The sequence below is a fragment of the Topomyia yanbarensis genome, chromosome 3 (genome assembly GCF_030247195.1).
Source record: "Topomyia yanbarensis strain Yona2022 chromosome 3, ASM3024719v1, whole genome shotgun sequence".
Classification (NCBI taxonomy): domain Eukaryota; kingdom Metazoa; phylum Arthropoda; class Insecta; order Diptera; family Culicidae; genus Topomyia; species Topomyia yanbarensis.
In genome coordinates, this window is record NC_080672.1 from 248,501,613 (window position 1) to 248,523,261 (window position 21,649).

The 21,649-nt window shown below is 38.8% G+C and overlaps 1 protein-coding gene across 3 annotated transcripts in view; it reads right to left on the minus strand.

Annotated features, from left to right (window-relative positions):
- The window catches only part of LOC131692392 (potassium voltage-gated channel subfamily H member 8), a 192,083-nt gene that overhangs the window by 127,820 nt on the left and 42,614 nt on the right, over positions 1–21,649 (minus strand). For all 3 annotated transcript variants that reach the window (XM_058979408.1, XM_058979409.1, XM_058979407.1), the window contains exons 2-4: positions 19,569–19,682; positions 5,337–5,447; positions 5,104–5,223 (exon numbers count right to left, since the gene is read on the minus strand). In XM_058979408.1, coding sequence (XP_058835391.1) covers positions 5,104–5,223; positions 5,337–5,447; positions 19,569–19,644 — 307 coding nt within the window. In that variant the 5' untranslated portion in view covers positions 19,645–19,682. The remainder of the gene's footprint in view (positions 1–5,103; positions 5,224–5,336; positions 5,448–19,568; positions 19,683–21,649) is intronic.

Consider the following 21,649-nt stretch of genomic DNA (forward strand, 5'->3'; position numbering starts at 1 on the left):
TGTAGTCCGATAGAATAATGAACAACTGCATAAATAGAACTGGAATGCTCTGATATAATAGTAAAACAGCATTTATAAAAGCTAAAAATCCTTCTTACACGAGCCACAATAATCAAATGAGAAGAGTACGTTATTGTTTTTTGTTTATTTATCGAGGTGTTATTGATTTACGATTATCAAACTTTGACAGTGTATGTTTACTATGGCGGACTTCCGACTGGTGTTACCTTTCTTTACAAATTTTCAGCAGTTTTCGATATAACCAAGGGGTGCATTTTGCCCCAGGGGTGCGTTTTACTTCATTTTCCCCTATATGCACTAGCCGCAGCTCAATGCGCTTGGATCGTTCACGCCACTTTGCAATCACGTTGTTATATGTCGCTTTAGCTCAGTCAGTAAGGGGGTCTCTTTGATGATTCAATGATTGTCGGTCCAAGTCTTGGTATACTATTTGACGGAAATTTTTTTACGTCGGTATGATCACCAACATATGTACATAAGCTTTTATTGCGCGATTTGTGGCCAATGTAAAATTAATCACACGCATAATTTTACATTATTGGTCGCGTTCCCTTTATGTGCAGTATAATTAGTATAATTTTACATGATTTTTTTTATCTGTGATGATATCGTTTAGCCAACAATTTCCTCTGTAACCACAATCATAATGCTAACTAAAAATATTCAAAAACATGAAAATTACTCAATTTTTAAAAATCATTCAAAATTATTCTTTGAAAGATAAGCGGATCCAAACGCACCTATGCGGGGCAAAATTCACCACAACAACAGGGTAGCATGCTCAGTAAACAAGCAAGTAGTTCTATTTTCAGACGGCATTCATAAAAGTGTGCCATTAAATCGCTTTAGGTTATGCAATTATTAGTTTTCAGTCTACTTTCTACTTCTGCCCAAGCCAGACGTACAATCGAACCAAGTGAACAACAGCTAGCAACCTCTCGATCTAGTGTGCATTGTCTCGAGAACAAAGGAAACATTCAATTTATTCGTGCCGTCATGAGTAAAGTTGACGAAAAAAGTCTGCTCCGACCCAACACAGCGGTCGTTGACTTTAAATTCTGTTCAATAAGATTGAGTTTTAGTGAAGTGGAATACCTGCTGAAGGTGAAGATGCAGCTTAGGCTCAAGGAGGTTATGTACCTTCAGTATCATCATCTTCGCAATGTAGTACTCATATCATTCAACACGTTAGCCAAAGCTGAACGTTTTGTTTTGCTGAACAACTTGAAGCACGTGGCTGAAAGTGATAAAGTTGGAATTAAGATTCCCGTGTATATAGAAAAAGACTATGTAGATGTAAAGTTACATGACCTATCACCACGTACCCCTCCTAATCTAGTTGCAGAATACATGTCGCGATACGGAGAAGTAGAATCCGTTACACCTGATACGTGGAGAAATTTCTTCCCGGGTACACCTAACGGTGTTCTTGTGGTAAGGATGCGGATCGAAAAACCTATCCCCTCCCACTTGACTATAAAACTTAAAACCCACGAATCTACTATTAATCAAACTACGTTATGCACCCACGAGGGGCAAACTCCTACCTGCAAGTATTGTAATCAGACAGCACACCACGGACAACCTTGCGCGGAAGATACAGAGGAGAATTCATCACTACCGATTCCCAACGAATCCACGGAAAACCAACCCAAAAAAGAGTTTTCAATACCAATACCTGAACCACAAACGGTTGCAAAATTTGTGGCAGCTGTTCAGTCCATATTGACAACTGCAAAAGCAGCATCCAGCGCCCCAAATACCACTGTAAGCAATATCGGCGAAGAAGATAAAAATAATGACGACGGATTTACACTGGTCACCCGTAAGGGTAATAAGCAGGAAAGACCATCTGAGCACCAAGACGATAGAAGAGAATTAAATGATCCCCATGACGCAGTAGGCGAGCCGCGAAAGAAGGTCTCCGCTCGCAATAAAAAGTTGCGCGCACGAGATCCATCGGGTAATCAATAATATTTGCTTTTATTTTTAATTTTCACATATTGTTAACATATGAAAGATCCACGGCTCCGTTTAGCTACCGCTATGAGCCGTGTCAAATAAACGAAATATAAAAAAAAAAAAAAAATTATTAGTTTTCAGAACGATTTTTCAGTTTTCGATTACAAAATCAGCAAGATCAAAAGGGCACATGGAGCAAAGATATAAATTTTGCAAAATGTTAATTATTTAGTCCATTTTTCATATACAGTGCGACAGAATAGCGTAAACAGTAAAAATAGTACTGGAACGCACTGATATAATAGTATTTATATGGCTGAAAATTATTATTGCGCGAGCATGATTACATGAGAAGAACACGTTATTGTTTTTTGTTTATTTCTCGGACTGCTATTAATAAACGGTTATCGTACTTTGAAAATGTATGTTTACTATGCCGGACTTCGAGCTGGTGTTAACTTTTTCTAGAAATTTTCAGCAATTTTCGATATAAGCAAGGGGTGCATACTGCCCCAGGGGAGTGTTTTATACCATCTTCCCCTACTGATCATCAACATAATGTATAATTTGTATGAACTAAAATGCACCATCCAATATGAAAAGTAAAACTTTTTATCAAGCTTTGTGGTAAAAATCAATAAAGAAATCAGTAGCCTATTGAATTAAATAATAAATTAAACCTTGAAATACGTTTTTAAAAAGAAAAAAAACCTGTTTTAAGCCACCTAGAGGTGCAATTGTGCCTTTCTCATTTCTACAAACTATGATTCATTAGCTGGATTTGTTCAATAGAATTGTGGCAATGTCTATTACATTCTTATTTCACTTAGTACGACTACCACGAAAGTAGACGCAGACTCATTTTAAACAAAAAAGTATAGGGGAGACCGGGGCTAGTTTGCGGTGTTTTCAGTTTCCATTTTATAGCGCTTTGATGTACATAGATCTTGCAAAATAGAACATGCGGCTGTAGCCAAAATCCCTCAATTTTATCAAAGTGTTTATTGCATTGTCTTTGTTTTTATAGACAAAAATTTGTGACGCGGAAATCCCTCCAATTTACCCCGGCCCGGGGTAAGTAGGCGGTATGTATGAATACGCCAGAAAATGGAGATTCAATGATATCAAAGGCTCGTGCTGAATGTCTTTTCAATAAAATTGTATAATAACCGACAATTGCTAATATATTTCAGTCTCAATACCCCGGCATTTTACTTTGACGCATATTCCATATTCAAAAGCATATTTTTGAAATTCTTCAGACGATTGGCAGAAGTAAATATCACCTACATTGACGAGATACAAAAAAAATCCTTTGGAGTGAATTCCAAAAAATAAAAATATTTGATGACTATATTTGCACTGTAAATAGTAGCGCCAACTTGCCCCGCGTGCGTCACCGCCAACTTACTTCAACCGCGCATTTTACAAAAAACAATTTTAAAAAATAACTTTAATTCATGGATAGATTTAATATCTATACGGATACTGAAATCTCTTTTTACGCACTATCGAAAAATAAAATCAGTTGGGAAATAGATTTAAAATCACCCAAAATAACACAGCGTTAAAATTTTAAAAAAATACTTGGTATGCTCGAAAACACAATATCATCCACAACATTTATAAAACAAAATGTTTTTAACAAAAATACATTGGATAATAGGTTTCACATAACTTGAGGTAAACAATGACTTAAGACTTTGTTTGAGAACATTGGTTCAGTCATCACCGAAGAACCGATGTGACTTGAATTGTGAAATATGCCCGGAATCCGGGACTTCCGGAATCGTCGATAGTGGACAATATATCCAAAGAATGTTTGATTGGCAATCAATGATCTAGACGTGCGAATCGAATTTTGTGACCATTTTAATAGATTTTATCCTCAGCGGTGTTACCATTGTACCGATTTATATGGTAAATTCCAGTGTTACCTTACTAGCCAACCAGTAACTTCGGAACCATGCGTCAGAACCGAACGAAATTCAGCAACAGTCAATGGCATTACTGTATTTTTCATTAGAAATCATGTTTCTAAAAATCGGTAGAGAATTCGCTGGGTAATAGGTGTGATATCTGCTTAGGAACTTGGCGAGTTCCCCGGAGGCATCATGAACAATCCTAGGTGGTCAATGTGGTCAAAGCTGCTTTGATTTATCATTAGTGATCTAGAATCCGCAAACTAGAGTAATGTTGAACCCATTTTAATATGTTTTACGTAATTTGGGCATCATGGCTGTACCAGTTTATATGGGAATTTGCTGTGTGACCGCACTCTTCAGCCAGTAACTCCGGAACCGGAAGTCGGATCAACTAAAAATTCAATAGCAGCTTATGGGAGCGTTATACCTTTCAGATGAAACTAAGTTTGTGAAAATCGGTTCAGCCATCTCTGAGGAAATTGTGTGAGTTTAAATGACACACACACTTACAAACACACATACATACACACAGACATTTGCCGATCTCGACGAACTGAATCGAATGGTGACACTTGGCCCTCCGGGCCCCGGGTGAAAAGTCGATTTTTTCAGTGATTGCATAGCCTTTATTTATCTATCTTCAACGATTCGCTCAGCATCTCATTTCCATCCTTACGCATCATACCAATCCTAATGCTGGTTTCCAAATGCAGAAGAATCTGGACAGAAATCGCACAAAAAACTTCAAGCAAAAAGTGAAACTATTTTACCTCGGACCAGTGGAATGCACCACCAGAAGCCATATTCTCCATCTGCTCAAAATATACTATAATCTCCACTTTTCCACTCTCTAAGTTGAAACTGCAATCAAGTTTATCTGGAACTGGCGATGTGAATATATTCCCAACTTTCATTCACATATTCATAAAGCTAGTGTAGAATGATTTTAAACATGCATAAAACAATTCATCTTCGAGGAAATGCAATGATTTAAACTTCCCATATGCACACGATTACAAAACCGGTGGAAATAAAAAGCATTTTTTATGATTCTTCCCCAAGCGAATGAATATCACAAACCGTGACTGTGAATAAAAAGAGCTTCTGGGATAAGGGGATAATATTATAAAACGTACCATCAACCGACTTGGGCGATGATGGGTGCATCGTGCATAATGAATATAAATAAACTTACCATTCTTTTTATAGAATATCACCTCCAACTTCAGCTCATTTTTTCCATCGAGACTGCTTTCAATTTGGCTTTTATGTTCTTCCTTCGTCTCCGGGCCATAGAGAAACCGACAAGCGCAACCTGGAATGTACAGTTAGTTTAGAAAAGTTTCAACACCCGATGTGTTCCATTTGGAAGGCGAAATATTCGAATTGAATGCAAACAGCACAATTTAGAAACACGTAGGAAATTACCTTTCTGCATAATTTGCGCTCGTGAAAAACCTGAAAGCTCCACGAAACCATCGGAACAATACACGATCGGATATCCGCTAACTTGTGCGTTGCCAAGAACGAAGTTGGAATCTGTCGACAAAAGTGAAGAAAGGTGAAAAGGTTGGTATTGTTTGTATATACGTTCCCACAGATTTTTACTTCCACTAGGAACAATGTACTGCAACTATTTATTTCCATGCAATATAAAATTTCTCAGAGGAGAGCATTTCAAACTTTAGCCTCTATTCTAATGACGTACTATGATATATCGCGCTGATTTTAAATGTTAAACTGTCAGTTGTAAAAAATAAAAGAAGCAATTCGTCTTATCATTTTGTCGTTACAACAAAAGCACCGATTCGCATCGATTGCATTGTGACGAGCATCGCACATAGATATTCAAATTTCTTTTCATACCCTTTTATGATGTGGGGGGGGGTAAGGGATTCAGCGTGGAAAAACACTTTTGTGATTATTTTAGAACTTTGGGTGAAGCGAATTGATCAAAATTTTTTGTATATTATAGTGTATCACCTAAAAAGATTTTTAATTTTTCTATGCAAAAATATCGATCAACGACACGGTGACGAAGCTTTTTGTAGAACGTCTCCGAAAAAAAACATGATTTGCGGTGTTACCTGCCATTCAAAAACTACTTAACTTTTAAACTTTGCATACACATTCTATGGAAAAAAACCTAACCCCTACGTTGAGTTTTTGAGATAATTTTTCAATTAAGGGGTCTTGTAGTCATAAAAAGGCCGAATTTTTTGATAAAAACAGAAACTTTTATTTAAAATGAATAAAAAACCCCTTAATTGGAATTTTAATTTTAATCGAAAACTTAACGTAGGTGGTAGCTTCAAGTATGAAGCCTTTATCTATGGATAACTTTTCGGAATTGAATGCATATGCTCATATGAGGTTTGCGTGGTGTTCATTTTGTACCATGCTGTAGAGCTATTTTCGCAGATTTTTTTATGGAAACCAGAGTTAAAAATAATCGAAGCTCTTTTTTGACGGCTGAAAATGAACCTGTTGCGACTCGCGGTGAATAGAAAAAAATATTGATTCAACTATCCCTCTTATTCATTCAGTTGAATATCGTACAATATATTCATTACACTAATTATCTAGGAAAATGTTTTCAAATGCCGATAAAGCATATGAAACAACAATCATCATCGCTTACATTGTGCCAGAGCTTACTTCGATACGTTTGATTCGTTGCTGCACGGTCACTTCGTGTAATAATCGGAGCCGACAGTTTGTTCGTTTGACGTTTTCAGCTGAGGTCACTGAATATTGAAAATGAATGCGGCTGAATATGATCAATTTTCATTCAATGAATTTGAATATTTTTAACTCTGATGGAAACTGCAAAGTCTTGTTAAATTATTTGTAGGGTAATTTGGGGAGAGACGCCGCACATTTCTTAAAATCGATCCTGCATCAAAATAAACCATTCAATATTTGATGAAATCATTTTTATCAATTGCGAATATTAGTGTCTGAAACTTTAAAGAATAAACCGAAGTAACTAATACTTAGATACACATTACCCGTTTAAATATATAGATAAATAGACTCATAATCCTATATGTCACTGTGTTAGGTCCATTAGTTTGTGGATATACCTTATTAAGTACCTACACCTGACGCAAATGATCATTTAATGACATTCCGAAGTGAAACAAATACATTTTAGCTTCATATCCTCCGCCATCGAGTGCGGCATCTCACCCGAAATTTTGATGCAGCATCCATCCCAATTGTATGGGAAAGATGCCGCACGACGACATTCTCCTCTGAAATTATGGATGACCGTGCTTATGATCAGAATGCCTTCTAAAAGGTCCCAGCTATTCAACCGATACATCATTTAACAAAAAAAACGACCGTTTAAAAAAAAAAACAAATTTTAATGTGGTACTGAAAAACTTTCGGCACTCCGTGATGCAACTGGACGCACATAATCATTAGTAAAATTTTTCATGAGTTAATAATAAGGATTATTTTACATCTCCAGTGTTGTAATTCTTTCGAAAGACAAACTCACAATATCATATTACCGTATAAAAGTGAAAGTACGGCATCTCTCCTGACGCGGCATCTCTCCCGAAATTACCCTATGTTTAAAATGGTTAGAAAGCGGCCAAATATTACGGAGATTGCATTTTACAATTACCGCACATATGCTAGGGAAAAGTGAGAGTAACATAACTTGGTGTTCTAGTTCTTATTGTTATGTAGCATAGATTCAAATAATATGACTAACCTAATCGCAAAGGGGCAAAGCCAGTACACTTGTTGAATGAATAATCTTAGTCCATTAAATTCTAAGCAGTTACGCGTACCTAGACAATCATCTCACAGAAGGTTTAAGACGGACGTATCAGGTACTATATAACGGCCTGTGACACAACCATATACTCTTCCACCGCCTTCATATTTTTGAGAGGTATTTCATAAACCATATGAACTCGTGTGTGCCTGCGAAGGAGGAAGGTATAGCAGTCATTTCGCGACTGATTGGCAGTTGCATATCAGATGATAAGATGATCCGTAATCGAATTAGTAGAGATCACTTGAAAATGGCTCCGCCTGGTTAGTACTTATGTGATAGTTATTATTGTAGTTGGTTGAATCCCTAAACAGCACCCGGAAAATATCATCTCCCAAGCGATTTGTAAAGACCAAAGCTCTCAAACCATCTTACCGATTCAGTAGTAACCAATATACGTGCCAATATCACGAGTCCGAATCACCCTGCTGCGGCGGTTCAATGGTTATGTGGCAGGTCTCCTGAGCCAGTCGTCTCATGTCATAGACTGATCACGATGGATTCTTAGTATCAGTAGGATAATAGCACTATCCATTGAATTGTCCTGTACACTAAGATCTCGCTGCGAAGTTTGTTGACTTCCCCATCAGACATTTTAGTTCAGGCAACCACTGCATAACCAGTTTTCATTCATGTTCTAGCTTTTGTTTTCAAAGGTTGTGTTTGCAAGTTATTTGTAACAACCAAGACTGTGCTAGCCGTAAACAGGCCGTAAGAGTAGTTTGAGTGTCGGGTCAGTGCCTGGTGCTGTATTGGTGCACAGAGCTAGGCAGCATGGTTGGCTGCGAGAAGGGTCGTTTGGTGGTGGTGCCACACAACGGGCGAGTGTTGGTGTGAAGAAGCAGGCTGCGAAATTTAATAACGCCACCGAATTTGTCCCGCTTCATCCCCTCGATTACTGATGGCATTGAGGCTGTAGCTGTCCAAACGAACATTAAAGGCAAGACATGTGTATTGCTTCTATATATACACCTCCCAAAGCTCAAATTGGACAACATCAGATTTTTGAATTAGTGGAACCCATGCCCAACTTTAACTCGCTCGAAGTATTGTGGAATTCCCTCTTCAATGATAAGCGTTTTTCTTTGATATACAATGTTTGTGACGAATTCAATATGACAGTTTTAAATACACGCGAAATAACACGCATCTCCAGACCACTTGCACGCTCAAGTGCATTAGATATATCTCTATGCTCTGCATCAATTCGGTTAGATTGTTCGTAGAAGGTTGTATCTGATCTCCACGGTAGCGATCATTTGCCTGTCGTTATTTCAATTAACAGCAAATTAGGCCTTACGAATTTAATGAATGTTTCTTATGACAACATGAAATATGATTTGAAAAAAAAAAAAAAAATTCAAGAGAAACATCAATGAGTACTCTTTGGAACACAACCAGAAGAATGAGGAATCCATACGTGATTAATGATAGCGAAAATTTTTCGGATCGCTGGATATTTAATTTTGCCAAGAAAGTTTGTCCAGATTCCGCCCTGTGCGGAAAATCACTCCCGATGCTCCCACAAGAAACTATTCTATAATTTCGCCATTGACAATAATGGCATTTTCAATTGCACTCTTTTCATGTAACAATAATGCTCCGAGTCTAGACAGAATTAAATTCAACTTGGTGAAGAATCTGCCTGACCTTGCCAAAAGACGCTTGTTGGATTTATTTAACAAGTTTTTTAGGCAGAATATTGCCCAGCGACTGGAAACAAGTGAGAGTCATCGCAATTCCAAAACCGGGAAAACCAGCCTCCGATTATAGCTCGTATCGGCCGATTGAAATACTATCCTGCATCACGAAATTGTTGGAAAAAATTATCCCACGACATCCCGACAATTGAGGCGAACGGCTTGCTATCAGATACCCAGTTTGGTTTACGGAGAGGAAAGGGAACGAATGATAACCTGCCGCTACTCGCCTTCGCAAAACATAACAAATGGTGTCCGTGTTCTTGAACACAAAAGGAGCATTCGACTCTGTTTCCATTCACTCGGAGAAACTACATCAATGTGGTCTTTCACCAATATTAAATAATTATTTACACAACTTATTGTTAGAAAAGCACACGTATTTTCCATAAGATAGATTGGATTGATAGATAGTTTGGATAATTTATCAATTTGGGCTTTGAAGCTAGGCATCGATTTCTCTACGAAGAAAACAGAGTTGGTCGTTTTTTAAAGGAAGCTTTATCCAGCTCCGCATCAGTTGGTTGGTAGAATATCATGATCTTTAAATATCTCGGAATTTGGGTCGATTCTTAAGGTACACGGGGATACTACATTAGGTATCTGATAGCGAAGTGCCGTCAAAGGATAAATTTTCTCCGAACAATAGCCGGATCTTGGTGGGGTGCTCAACCAAGTAACCTGATAAGATTGTATCAAACAACGAAACTTTCAGATAGTGGCGTAGGCAGAAATTTGGCTTGATATTTATTTTTTTTACAGCCAGTTCATTTCAATATTTTGTTAATTGTAAGCTACAGGGGCTACCTTGAATAAAATGTGATTTATATTGTTTATACACAGCAGGTGAGATTTATCAATTACAGTAATATCAGAATAACTGGTTTTGCAGGTTTTCTTTCACATATAGTCTAAAATAATTCGATATTCTGAATACACGGAGTATTAATGTCTTCAACAAAATTAGTTGTGGAATGTCTTCAATAAAGTTTTTTTTATTTTGATTATAGAGACTTTAGGTCATTTGGCTCTTTTTTCAGGTTCGAGAGATTTCAAACCTGACGTACGGGGGCTGGGAATCGAACCAAGGTGAGCTGCATACAAGACAATCGACTGACCACGTACGCTATACCTAGTGAGGAGACTACTGACCTTCTTAAAGGATGCCAGGATCCTCCAGTTTAATTATACGGGAAACAACATTCCCCGGGTATCTTCCACTACACTTTGGAGAGTGCTGGGAAGTTGAATCAAAGAAAAACCCTCCCCATGCTGTGGGGCCTCTGACCCACCCAAAAGGCAAAGCCACAACCCGCAACAACACAGATGAGGAGAAATCCGCAATACCCACCTACAAACACACAAAAAGATATCTTTACAAGCCTACAAAAAATCAATAACAAGACTTTTTTTCTTTATCAACCTTTTAACTACTTGATCATTCGCGTCCTTCGAGTATTCGATACATGTAATAATATTTACATTTGCTTATATCTATCTTTTTAAATGTATTAAATGTTATGGTATAGGTTGATCTTCTTCATGAATTGTATTACTGCTTCTGCTTTCTGCTGATCGTCTGTTAATGCTTCCCTCAAATTAGATGGCAATCCTACGGCATTACGTTCATTGTCGAGTCCCGCACAAGTGTTGATAATATGTTTCACCGATAAATTGTCGTTGCAAAATGGGCATCGTGGTTTGTCCGCTCCAGAAGATACGCATGTGTGAACTGTGTGTGCCCTATGCGTAGTCTCGTCAGGGCTGCGCTTTCTTTTCTAGAACTTCCAATGGCTGTCTTATACGGTTTAATGCTGTTTTTTACTTCTCTGATTTTATTTCCTATTAGTGCCGTCCACTCCGCTTGCCATTTGTCGTGTATTTTTGTTTTTATAAGCGTTTTTATCTCCTTTATGTCGACCCTCTGGTCATTTACCCTTGGCTCGTCTAACGCCAATTTCGCGTGCTGGTCTGCTTTTTCATTACCTGGGATACCTATGTGGCTGGGTATCCATACTAATACTATTTCTGTGCCATTTCTTGCTGCTTCGTTATACGCCAATGAAATTTCGTTTCTCCACATGCTTTGTACTTTATGCCTTGTAACACTGGTTATGACACTCAATGAATCAGATTATGTAGGCCCCCACTCGTTGCTGGTTTGCCACCCATGAAAGAACCTCTTTTACTGCGTTACATTCTGCACTGTAAATGCTACATAGATTGTTGATTCTTCGCATTATCACTAGATCATCACTTATCACATTAAACCCGCACCTATCATCTTTTTTCGAACCGTCTGTATATATTGCGCAATGTATTCTATGCTGGGTATTTCTCATTTCAGCAAAAAGTCGCCTTAATTCTGATGAATTGGCACCGCTTCGCATTGCTGTTAGTAGTGTTGTATTCGTCCGAATTGTAGGTCTTTCCCAAGGTGCTATTGTTGGTCTTACGAAAATATTTATCGGAGGCAGAGTAATTTTAGTTTGCCTAGATTTTTTTTACCTCTTTCTAACGATGTCTCTGCTTCAGTCGCTACATTATCTCCCCAAAGTTCTTCGGAGCTGCTATCTCCGTCCATTGATAGATCCGAGCTCTCCTCTGAAACCTCGTTCGATTGCCCATTGTCACTGAGTTGTTCATTATCCATGGCGGTCTTTCTCGCTGTATATGTCGCTGTTCGTTGGTCTAGCCATGTTCGAAAGCTCGGTATTCCTGTCTCCGCCTGTATGCTTGAGATTGGGCTGGTATGGAATGCTCCGCATATAGGTCGCAGGCCACGATTATGTATGGTTTCCAATTTGTTGACGGCTTTATTTCTTGCTGCTGATATAATGGAAGCGACGTCTAAAAGTTTCTCCAAAACGGTCGATCTGTACAGTTTAACTAGGGTGGCTCTATCGCCTCCCCAATTTCTTGCTGCTACACTACGGATGAATTGAACTCTCTGTATACAGACAGCTCTGAGCTCTTCTATGTGCTTGTCAAATTTCAACCATTGGTCAAAGACTACCCCTAAGCACTCGTGTGAGGTTTTTTGTGGTATATTGGTTCCGTTAAGGTTTAGCGTGTTTGTGTTTACTGGTTTACGTGCCCGGCTGCTTCGAAACACTATCGTTGCATTCTTCTCGGCTGACACTTTGAAGCCGGTGTCCTCTTCCCATTGCTTAATGTTGTTTAGTGCGGCTTGTAACTGCTTCTGCATTTTCTCCGCTTGCTATGAGCACCACGTCATCCGCATATATTAGGCATGTTACGCTCGATGGGATAAAACTGGTTATTGTTGCGATGGTTACGAGGAATAGTGTTACACTTAACACCGATCCTTGGCACAGCCCGGTTTCCATTACCTTTTCGCTAGATAATTTGCCATTTGCTGCCACTCGGAAAGATCGTCTCCGTAACATCTTCTCCAGATTGCTCAACATTAACCTTCCGATGCCAAATTTTACGAGTCTGCCAAAATCAATCTTCTCCAGGATGTGTCGTACGCTTTGTGTATGTCCAAGAAGACTGCCTGTACACATTTTTTTTCATTTTTATTTCGATTATAGAGGTTTTAACCTTAAGGTCATTCGCCTCTTCGGGTTAGAAAAATCTCTTGTGAAAATTTTCTAACCCTATGTGCGGGGGTCGGGACACGAACCCAGGTGCGCTGCGTACAAGGTAATCGATTTACCAACTACGCTACACCCACCCCCTGCCTGTACACATTGTTTTTTGCTGAGTGGTGTTCGTATCGCTTTTTCGAACATTGATAAGTGGTCAGTTGTTGTTTTCCCTTTTCTGAACACGTATTGGTGCTTGTATAGTAGGTTTTTCATTTCTAGTAGGTGTATCAGTCTGTTATAGATCATTCTTTCGTACACTTTTGCTAAACAGCTATTCAGAAAGATCGGTCTATAGTTTGTGGGATCAGTACGGGACCCTTGAAGATCGACACTACAATTGATTGGTACCAGTCTGCTAGGTATTCCGAATTCGTCCACAGTCTGTTGAAGGCTGCCAGAAGCTGAGTTTGGCAATCTGGCGGGAGCTGTGATATAATGGCGTAATGTACGTTGTCTTGCCCTGACGAAGTACCTGTCAGTCCTTCGAGGGCTTCTTTTAATTCATTCGCTCGGAATTCTGAGTTGTATTGTTCTTCGCTTTTGTTAGTTATGTGCAGCGGCGTGTTTTCGATTCTCTTTTTGTTGGGTTGAAATTTTTCTCCGTACGCAGCAATACTTGATGTTGTCTGGAAAGATGTACCGATCGCTTCGGCAATTTAATAATCGTCAGTGGCCGTCAAGTTTCCGGATGTTATCGCACGTATTCTTGTGTTTGTTCCAGTGCCTTGAATTCGTCTGAATGTATTCCACATTTTTTTTATTGGAGTTTGTACACTGAAGCTATCTGCAAGGTTCATCCAGCTTTGTTTTTTGGCATTTTGTGCTATTTTTCTAGCGGGCGCCCGCTTTTTCCGAAACTCTTCCAACAGTCGTTCTTTTGCTTCTGCGTCCGTTGAAGATTTTAGCTTTCTGAGGGCTTTTCTTCTAGCACGGGTAGCTGAGGCTACCTCTTCGTTCCACCAAGGAACACTTTTGCTGGTATGGTATCCATTTGTGCGAGCAATAGTGTTGTCTGCTGCTTTTATCATTTCGTTGGTGATGTGTGTTATTTGTTCCGATATGCACTTCTGTCGCGTGAACAGAACAGAACTCTGATACCGTTGTCAGTTCGCGCATTCGATTTTTCATCTGCTACGATGTTGAAACGTTGCCGTTGAACCCGGGAATTTTGCCCACATTGGTCACTTCCGTGTGCGCTTTCTGACACCGACCAATCTAGTCGACCGGCGAGTTCCGACGAACAGCATGCTACGTCGATGCAAGAGATTGTTCCATGTGCTTGGTTTATATATGTCCTATCTCCGTTATTCAGTGCGACTAATTCACTTTTTTCTATCACTTGTTCAAACATCCGTCCGCGTTTACTTATTTTTGTTGATCCCCACAGGGGGTGGTGAGGGTTCATATCACCGACAATTAGGAGGGGTTTAAGAGTGTTTTCTATCAGGTTTATTAATTCACTTTCGTCTCTGGGTGGCAAGTATACGTTCATGATGTTGCAATTTAGTGGGGGACCTACCTTGGTTATCACTACTTCTAGCTGAGATTGCACTGTAACTTCTTCACTATCTAATACGATCTTAACAGCCGTTATTACACCGCCTGCGGCCCTGCTACCGCCGATGCGTTTTCGATGATATGTTGTGAATCCACTAATTTTAGCTTAGTTTTTCGTTTGACACATAGTTTCTTGCAGACAAATGACCAGTGGGTCGCTTTCCCTGACAATTATGTCCAGATCAGCTTTCCCGGTTCGAAGTCCTTGGATATTCCATGATACTAGTGCATGCCTTGTTTCATTTGATTGGTGAGTTGTATTTATCATTAAGGTTTTGCGAGTTTGAGGTTACTGGTGCATCGGTTGTTCCTGTCTTGTCAGTTTTGATTTCCTTGGACGGTTGCTTTTCCTTCTCGCTATCGCTGCTGAGTCTTTTTTGTATTGGTTTCGGTCTGAGGTGTTGTATATGAGCTTTTGCTGCGTGATTCCGAAATTGTTTTTGTTTTCCTTGTTTTTGGTGATTGGTTGCTATCGGTGCGTAGAACTTCTGGTTGTTTGGTGCCTTGTGCTTGTGCTGGTGCTTTGGGGTTTGGTAGTAGTTTCTTTTTCTTGGCTTTCTCTTTTTCACTTCGTTCATTTTTTGGTTCCTCGGTGTCCTCCTTATCTACTTCATCCGTTGGATCATCTTGGTTGTTCTCAGCTTGTTGGTTTGTTTCAGTTCCGCAGGTGCATTTACAGTTGCATTTTCGAATGCCTCGATTGGCTGCTTCATAGTACTTTCTTTTTGAAATATCTGGCTCTTCTACAAGACGGCGTGCTTCGAAGAAGGTAATATCTCGGTTAATTTTAGTTTTTGCTATGTCTACTTCCTTGAGCCAGATTGGGCACTTTTGGTCAATAGCACTGTGCTGATCTTGGCAATTCGCGCATTTTGGGGTTTTGTTACATTTCTCGCCGTGTTCTTTGCTTCCGCGGTTTGCACATAGCTTGTCCTTATTGCAGTTTTTCCAGATGTATCCAAAAGGTAAGCAATGATAGCATCTCATTGGACGGGGGTAGTATGGTCTTGTTTTTACTACCAAAAACCCTATTTTGATCTCTTTTGGTGGTACTGTTCCTTCCACGGTGAGTATGAAGGTTGACGTTTTAGATAGGATTCCGTTTATTTTCCGTAGAATTCTTTCTAGCTTAGTTATTTTCTGCGAACGTAATTACTCGAGTATCTCATCATCATCAATTTCGAGAAGGTCTCTACACGAGATGACCATTCGACGTGTGTTTAAGGTCTTGTGTTCAGCGATTGAAACGTTGACACTTTCTGTAAGGGAGTTTAGCTTTTCCAGTTGTGATGCTTGTTTATCAGTTTTGGTGTGGATCAAAATTTTGCCATCTTTAATGCGCTTGACACCAACAACTTCTCCGCAGCAATTCCGTGTGGTTTTGTCAATAAAAAATGGGGAGAGCTTTTCTAGCGTCTGGCCTTCATCCGTGCGTTCTAGCACGAGGTACCGTCCTTCGGTTCGGTGAGGGAGAAGCCCCAGCGCCGGGAAGTCCCTTCCACTGAACGACGGAACAGCAGCCATGCCGCCATGTGGCGACATGCCTGACTTCGACACTCAACAATCACCTATTGTTCTTCACTTCAACTTCGTTATGTGCGTATGGTAGTGATCACACCGATCGTATTATGGAACCGCGATGATGAGATGCAAGAATGCAACTTATTAGTGGCCTTATGCACGATTATATCCGACAATTTCACTTTTCAGCAATGAGTCTGAGTGCACCTTTTGACCTTGTCGTACTTTCCACTAATTTCGAATAGTAATTCACGCGAAAAACCCGAACTTCACTTGGAGCTATACGCACGTGTGTACACCCAAAGTCCGACGGGCATGTTTCTATTACTTTTGGGTAAGATTCTATTGTCTTTTCGGTAACAGACCACGCAATTGCACATTGCGGTATTAAACTCATATTCCCGCAAAGGTAGTAAACGGTGGAATGACGAATTTCGGTTGCTGTTCATGTATGCGCATCACACAATCAAACACTTTTTCAGTATGTGTCAACCTCGGCTCCGTTCGGATGTAGGATAATTCGGTCGTATGCTATGATAGTATTAGTACCGAGCTAAACCAACCGGAATCCTGGTGGATCTCTGACCAAATTCAGGCTGGAATCTGGCCCAATACTGGCAGAAACCAGCCAGAATTACGGATTTTTTACTGGGTAGGTTGGATAGTGAAATAAAAAGTTTAGTCGGTTTCCGGATCCGGCCTAGCTGCCAGATCCGGACCAGTGCCCAAATCCGGACCTCCCGGATCCAGACCAGTGCTCAGATCCGAAATTCCGAACCAGTGCCCGGATCTGGACCAGTACCCGGAACCGGACCAGTACCCGGATCTAGCCCATCCCCTTTTCCCCTTACCAAGTCCGGACCTGAACCAGACCCAGACCTGGTGCTTAGATCCAGACAAGTGTCTGGATCTGGACCCCTCGGTTCGGAAACGTGGATCCAAACCATAGGTCTTGCTTCCCATACATGACGGGAAGGACTATTCATGTTTTGTGCAGTCGCTACCTTGCTGTTAACGTCCGTGATAGAAAAGAAATTTCAATTTAACACCGGCCGAAGTACCCCACCACTATTCCGAGTCGTTTTTTTCTGACTGTGCTTTGAAGCTAGCCGAGTGTGAGCCGATCTTCAAATACACCGAGGAAAAAGAACTTAAGAATTTCATAAGTTTCGACTTATGACCATGTACAATTTTGATTCCATTAGATGCTTATGCATTACATAAGCATGCATATGAATTTCATAAGTTCGCCTTATAAAATTCATACATGTGTCCTAAGATTATTATAAAAATATTATTGTGAAAATACCATAAGTCAAGAAAACATTGTTAGATTTAGTTTTGATATGGTGCTCTGCTTTAAAAAATGTAAGTATTTTTTTGTTAAATGATTATTGCCTCATTTTTTGTTAATGTGTTACAGTATCTCTTCAATGTTGTGCAATAACAGAAGTTTCTACCGTAGGTTATTGGCCAATTCTGGGCCCACCCGGAAACATTAGCTTCCTAATACGTAATCTTTTTCCAACTGGAGACCATTGAATATAAGGGTAATTATAGTTATTTTTAAAAATCAAAAAAAGACATGAAAAAATGAATAAAAAATGTTTTCTTATTTATTATATCAGGCGCATAACATTCATGAACATCACAAGAAATCTCTTTTATAATTTATATTTGAATACTATGATTAATATAAGCATACTTGTATGAAGATCATAAGAACGTCCTAGGAATTTCATAAGCATATCTTATGAAATCCGTAAGTGGCTAGATGGCCATTTTCTTCGCCAAATCATAAGACAAACTTATGATTTTCATATGAGATACTTGTGGCGCAAAGTCATAAGCGATTCTTATGGATTTCAATAGTTATTTTACGCCGGTGTACGGAATGTGTCGCGTAGAAAAAATCGAAACTCGTCTCTATCATCATTATGTTTGCTTTGCTCGATGCGCAATACAATGACAAGCGAAGTGCTACATACTTCCAGACAATTCGACGCGTTAATATTTATTGAATAAGAATTGATGAAACATGAGTGTGATGCAGTAGAGATTTGAATGTGATGGTATTGCCGTTTGGGGAATTTTTTGTTGGGACCGTTTGAGCATGAAACGTCTTGCTATTAGAGCATTTTTTTATTATTACCGTAAAGGTATTACGGCCGAGTTTTAGGTGTACGAACAATCGAAACCCGAATGAACAAGAATTTATGACATGCGATGTAAATCACTCTTTTTTCTCTGTTTATCTTTGCAAGGTGAATGACCCATTAAATAAACAAACAACTGATGGGCGTTAGGGTCTCAAATTACCCCACGATATTTGGAAAATCTTCACAACTGCAACATTACCTTCATTGAAAATAGAAGCGGAAGTGAAAGATGCGATTTCGACTGGAAAACACTTTCAGGAAAATCCTTGGACTAATTTTTAAGATGAGTTGATTATATCTCTCATTACTGTTTTGCGAGAATCTGCAAACACATCTTTCAAGCAACTTACTTTTCGAAAGATGTACATTATGTACTAATGTACATTCTGATGAAAGTGACTTCCGGAACGAACATCATTCACTACGCAATGCAAATATATGCGCATTATGTCTTTTGTGGTAAATCCTGAATAAGCCAAAATTGAGCAGCCACTCAGATCGCAGGAAGCCTTTGGCTATTTAGTTCCAGCACTTCAGTTCTAGTAGTCAGATTCTTTTGAAATGTTGTGGAAACATTCCTGAGGGAAAGTACATTAAGGAAACGTAAAAGGTCGAATTTCTCGACCCACTCAACACACCAAAAATAATGAAATTTAATCGACCTGTAAATCAATACGAATGTAAACATACAAAGCTTAAATCGATCGATCATTTGATTGGAAATTACGTTAAAATCAATTCACTCAATTGGAGCATTAAAAAGCATACAATTTTACACTTTCGTACGTGTAATGTTATATGTCATTCATTTTACAGCAATATTGGAGTAAAAATACACTGAAGTACATTGGTTTTCCGTTTAATGAATCTGTAGTTTTCAATGAACGTGTAAAATTATAATTAAATTAGTTGAAGAAAGCACGACAAGTCGTGTGGATTTGTGGTGGAACTCAATTTTACATTTATATTCATGCTCCAAATATGTGCATGAAAATAAACTTAAAATTACAAAATATTTTTTTCTGTGTTAAGTACATATAATATTTTTGAACAACTTTGCAAGCCCAGGATTTCCTGTGGATAATTCAATATGTTCAACAATAAAAACATATTTTAATACCAACAAAAGCACTTCACCTCACTGATCGAGAAAGAAAACATGCAATTATATACCGATTAACCGTATTTTACTTTTTTTCGTTTTCCTTATTTTCCAACGCAAACAACAAATAGAAACATTGCTTGGTCCATGATCAATGGTGCCTGGAGCAACTGCTCACATAACAGGCAGTCGGTAGTAAAAATAATATACTCACGTGTTCCGTCAAAGCGTGTCGCTATTGTATCCAGAAACGTATTTTGGGGCGCCAACAGCCCCTTCCTGGCAGGCATTGGCGGATGCTTTTTACGGTTCGCTCTTCGCAGGGAGCCTAAAAAGGGAACGTAACAAAAAAGTATAAATGTTATAATTGAATGTTCGCTACAGTTAACACGTTAAACGTGAAAAGAGAGGCAAATGTCGTACGCTTTTGACCCCGCTTGGGCTGCGGCTTTGACACAACCATTATTAGTGCGTTGGAAGCAACTGCCTGCTGTGATTATTTCTCGTAGAAGCCAACGCCAAAATTTTCATTCTCTTTGTTGCTGTTTTAAAATAATAAAACATCGTTTTATCGAAATATTTTTTATCGTCTGAGCTGATAACATAGTGCACTGATATGACAGAACAAGTCTCCTTTGGCGATTTAGTCGAATCTGGTTCGTGTACTAGAGAAGTAGGTTAGTGTTGCTCTGACACTCGCTACTTGAAAACAAGATACATATCTATTTTTAAACAATACAAATGTATGAAAAGGTCGAAGGTCTTCGTTAAGACCAATCCATGTTTTAACCGGAATGCTGCTCAATTCCTGTCCTATTTATTGCTCCGCTATATAGAAATCGAATGCATTGAAAATCGATCCTGTATTGTTACTATCATGAAACGCTTCGGCATTCGCTTAAAGTTTTACGGACATACTATTTTTATAATTATACAACAATGTTATTTACGCAAAAAGTACAAATATTCACGAATGCTTATAACGAATAGGTAAACGTATGATAGGAAGGCACATGGGTCGATCATATCCATCAACGTTTAATATTTCAGATAAGATTAGAGTATTTACTTCGATATATGATAGCAGCGGGTTGCCCTACGTATGCACGAGAAAGAGAAAAAAGGGGGTGTCACTGTGCACTTTGAGTCCAGGGAAACAACATTGTGATGTAAATCGTTAGTATTCTATACAACTATGCAAGCTTTGTTTGTGTAAACGATGTCTGGTTATCCCTAACACAAGCCCTATGACGATGAAAGGCCTTAAATGATTGAAACCTGTAGGCCAGTGAGGAGCTCAAAGAAACACAGATTTCTCCCCCTTGAGGAATATGTATTTCACCTGAAATGGATGATGCAAAACTTAGACTGAATATAATATGATATAAGCCAAATTGAAAAATTTTATGTAATGTAAGAAATTACTATTGTACAGTTTAATTTTTTAGCTTTGGTAGACCGGTATTTGCCGGTATTTGCATTTGGTATTGTAATTGGCCGAATGAAACAAAATGTACAAATGTTGTGTTAGTGCGAGATTGAGGTTAAATCGAGTGGAATTTTTACTAAACGAGTTTAAATCAGATGGCGAATCGTAAACATCGCGTATACATATATGTATATACACTTTGCAACTGTGTTGGTGTCCTAGACGTCAAATAAGTCAATGAGCTAAATGATAGATACTTGAGATAATTAGGTGCAAGACGTTAGGCATAAGCATGTTAGGCATAATGTACATTATGCTTAATGGATGCTAGGCATTATTTATAAAGTTTTATGATAATCATATAACTATTTTGATTATAGACCTTAGGCACCATTCATAAATTATATCACGCAAATTGTACGCAACATTGAAGATTTAGTTGCCGCCCCATCGACGTCAATTGGCGAAAACAGCTAATCCAACAACGCTGCAACAAATTGTTCCTGAATGTTCTCGCACGTCATGTTCGAGACTCTATAATCGATGAAGAACAAACCTGTCAACAATACATCCATTCTGCACACGTCATCAATAAACCATCGCGGTTGATGGATTCCATGAAAAAATGGCCGACTGTGAAATATAACCATCTTCGCTTCGAACAAAACTTTGAAGTTGGATTCGGATCATAAATCTCCATTTCCTTTGGCAATTGGAACACGCAAGAGTGAAGGTGTGCAATATTACCCAAAAAATCATTCGATTACCGTATTTTTAGCTAAACTGTCTGAGAATGACATTTTTTCAGAAAAACAAGATTCTGTATTGTTCCAATTTCTTAATTTTTTAACTTTTTTGTTTTTTAG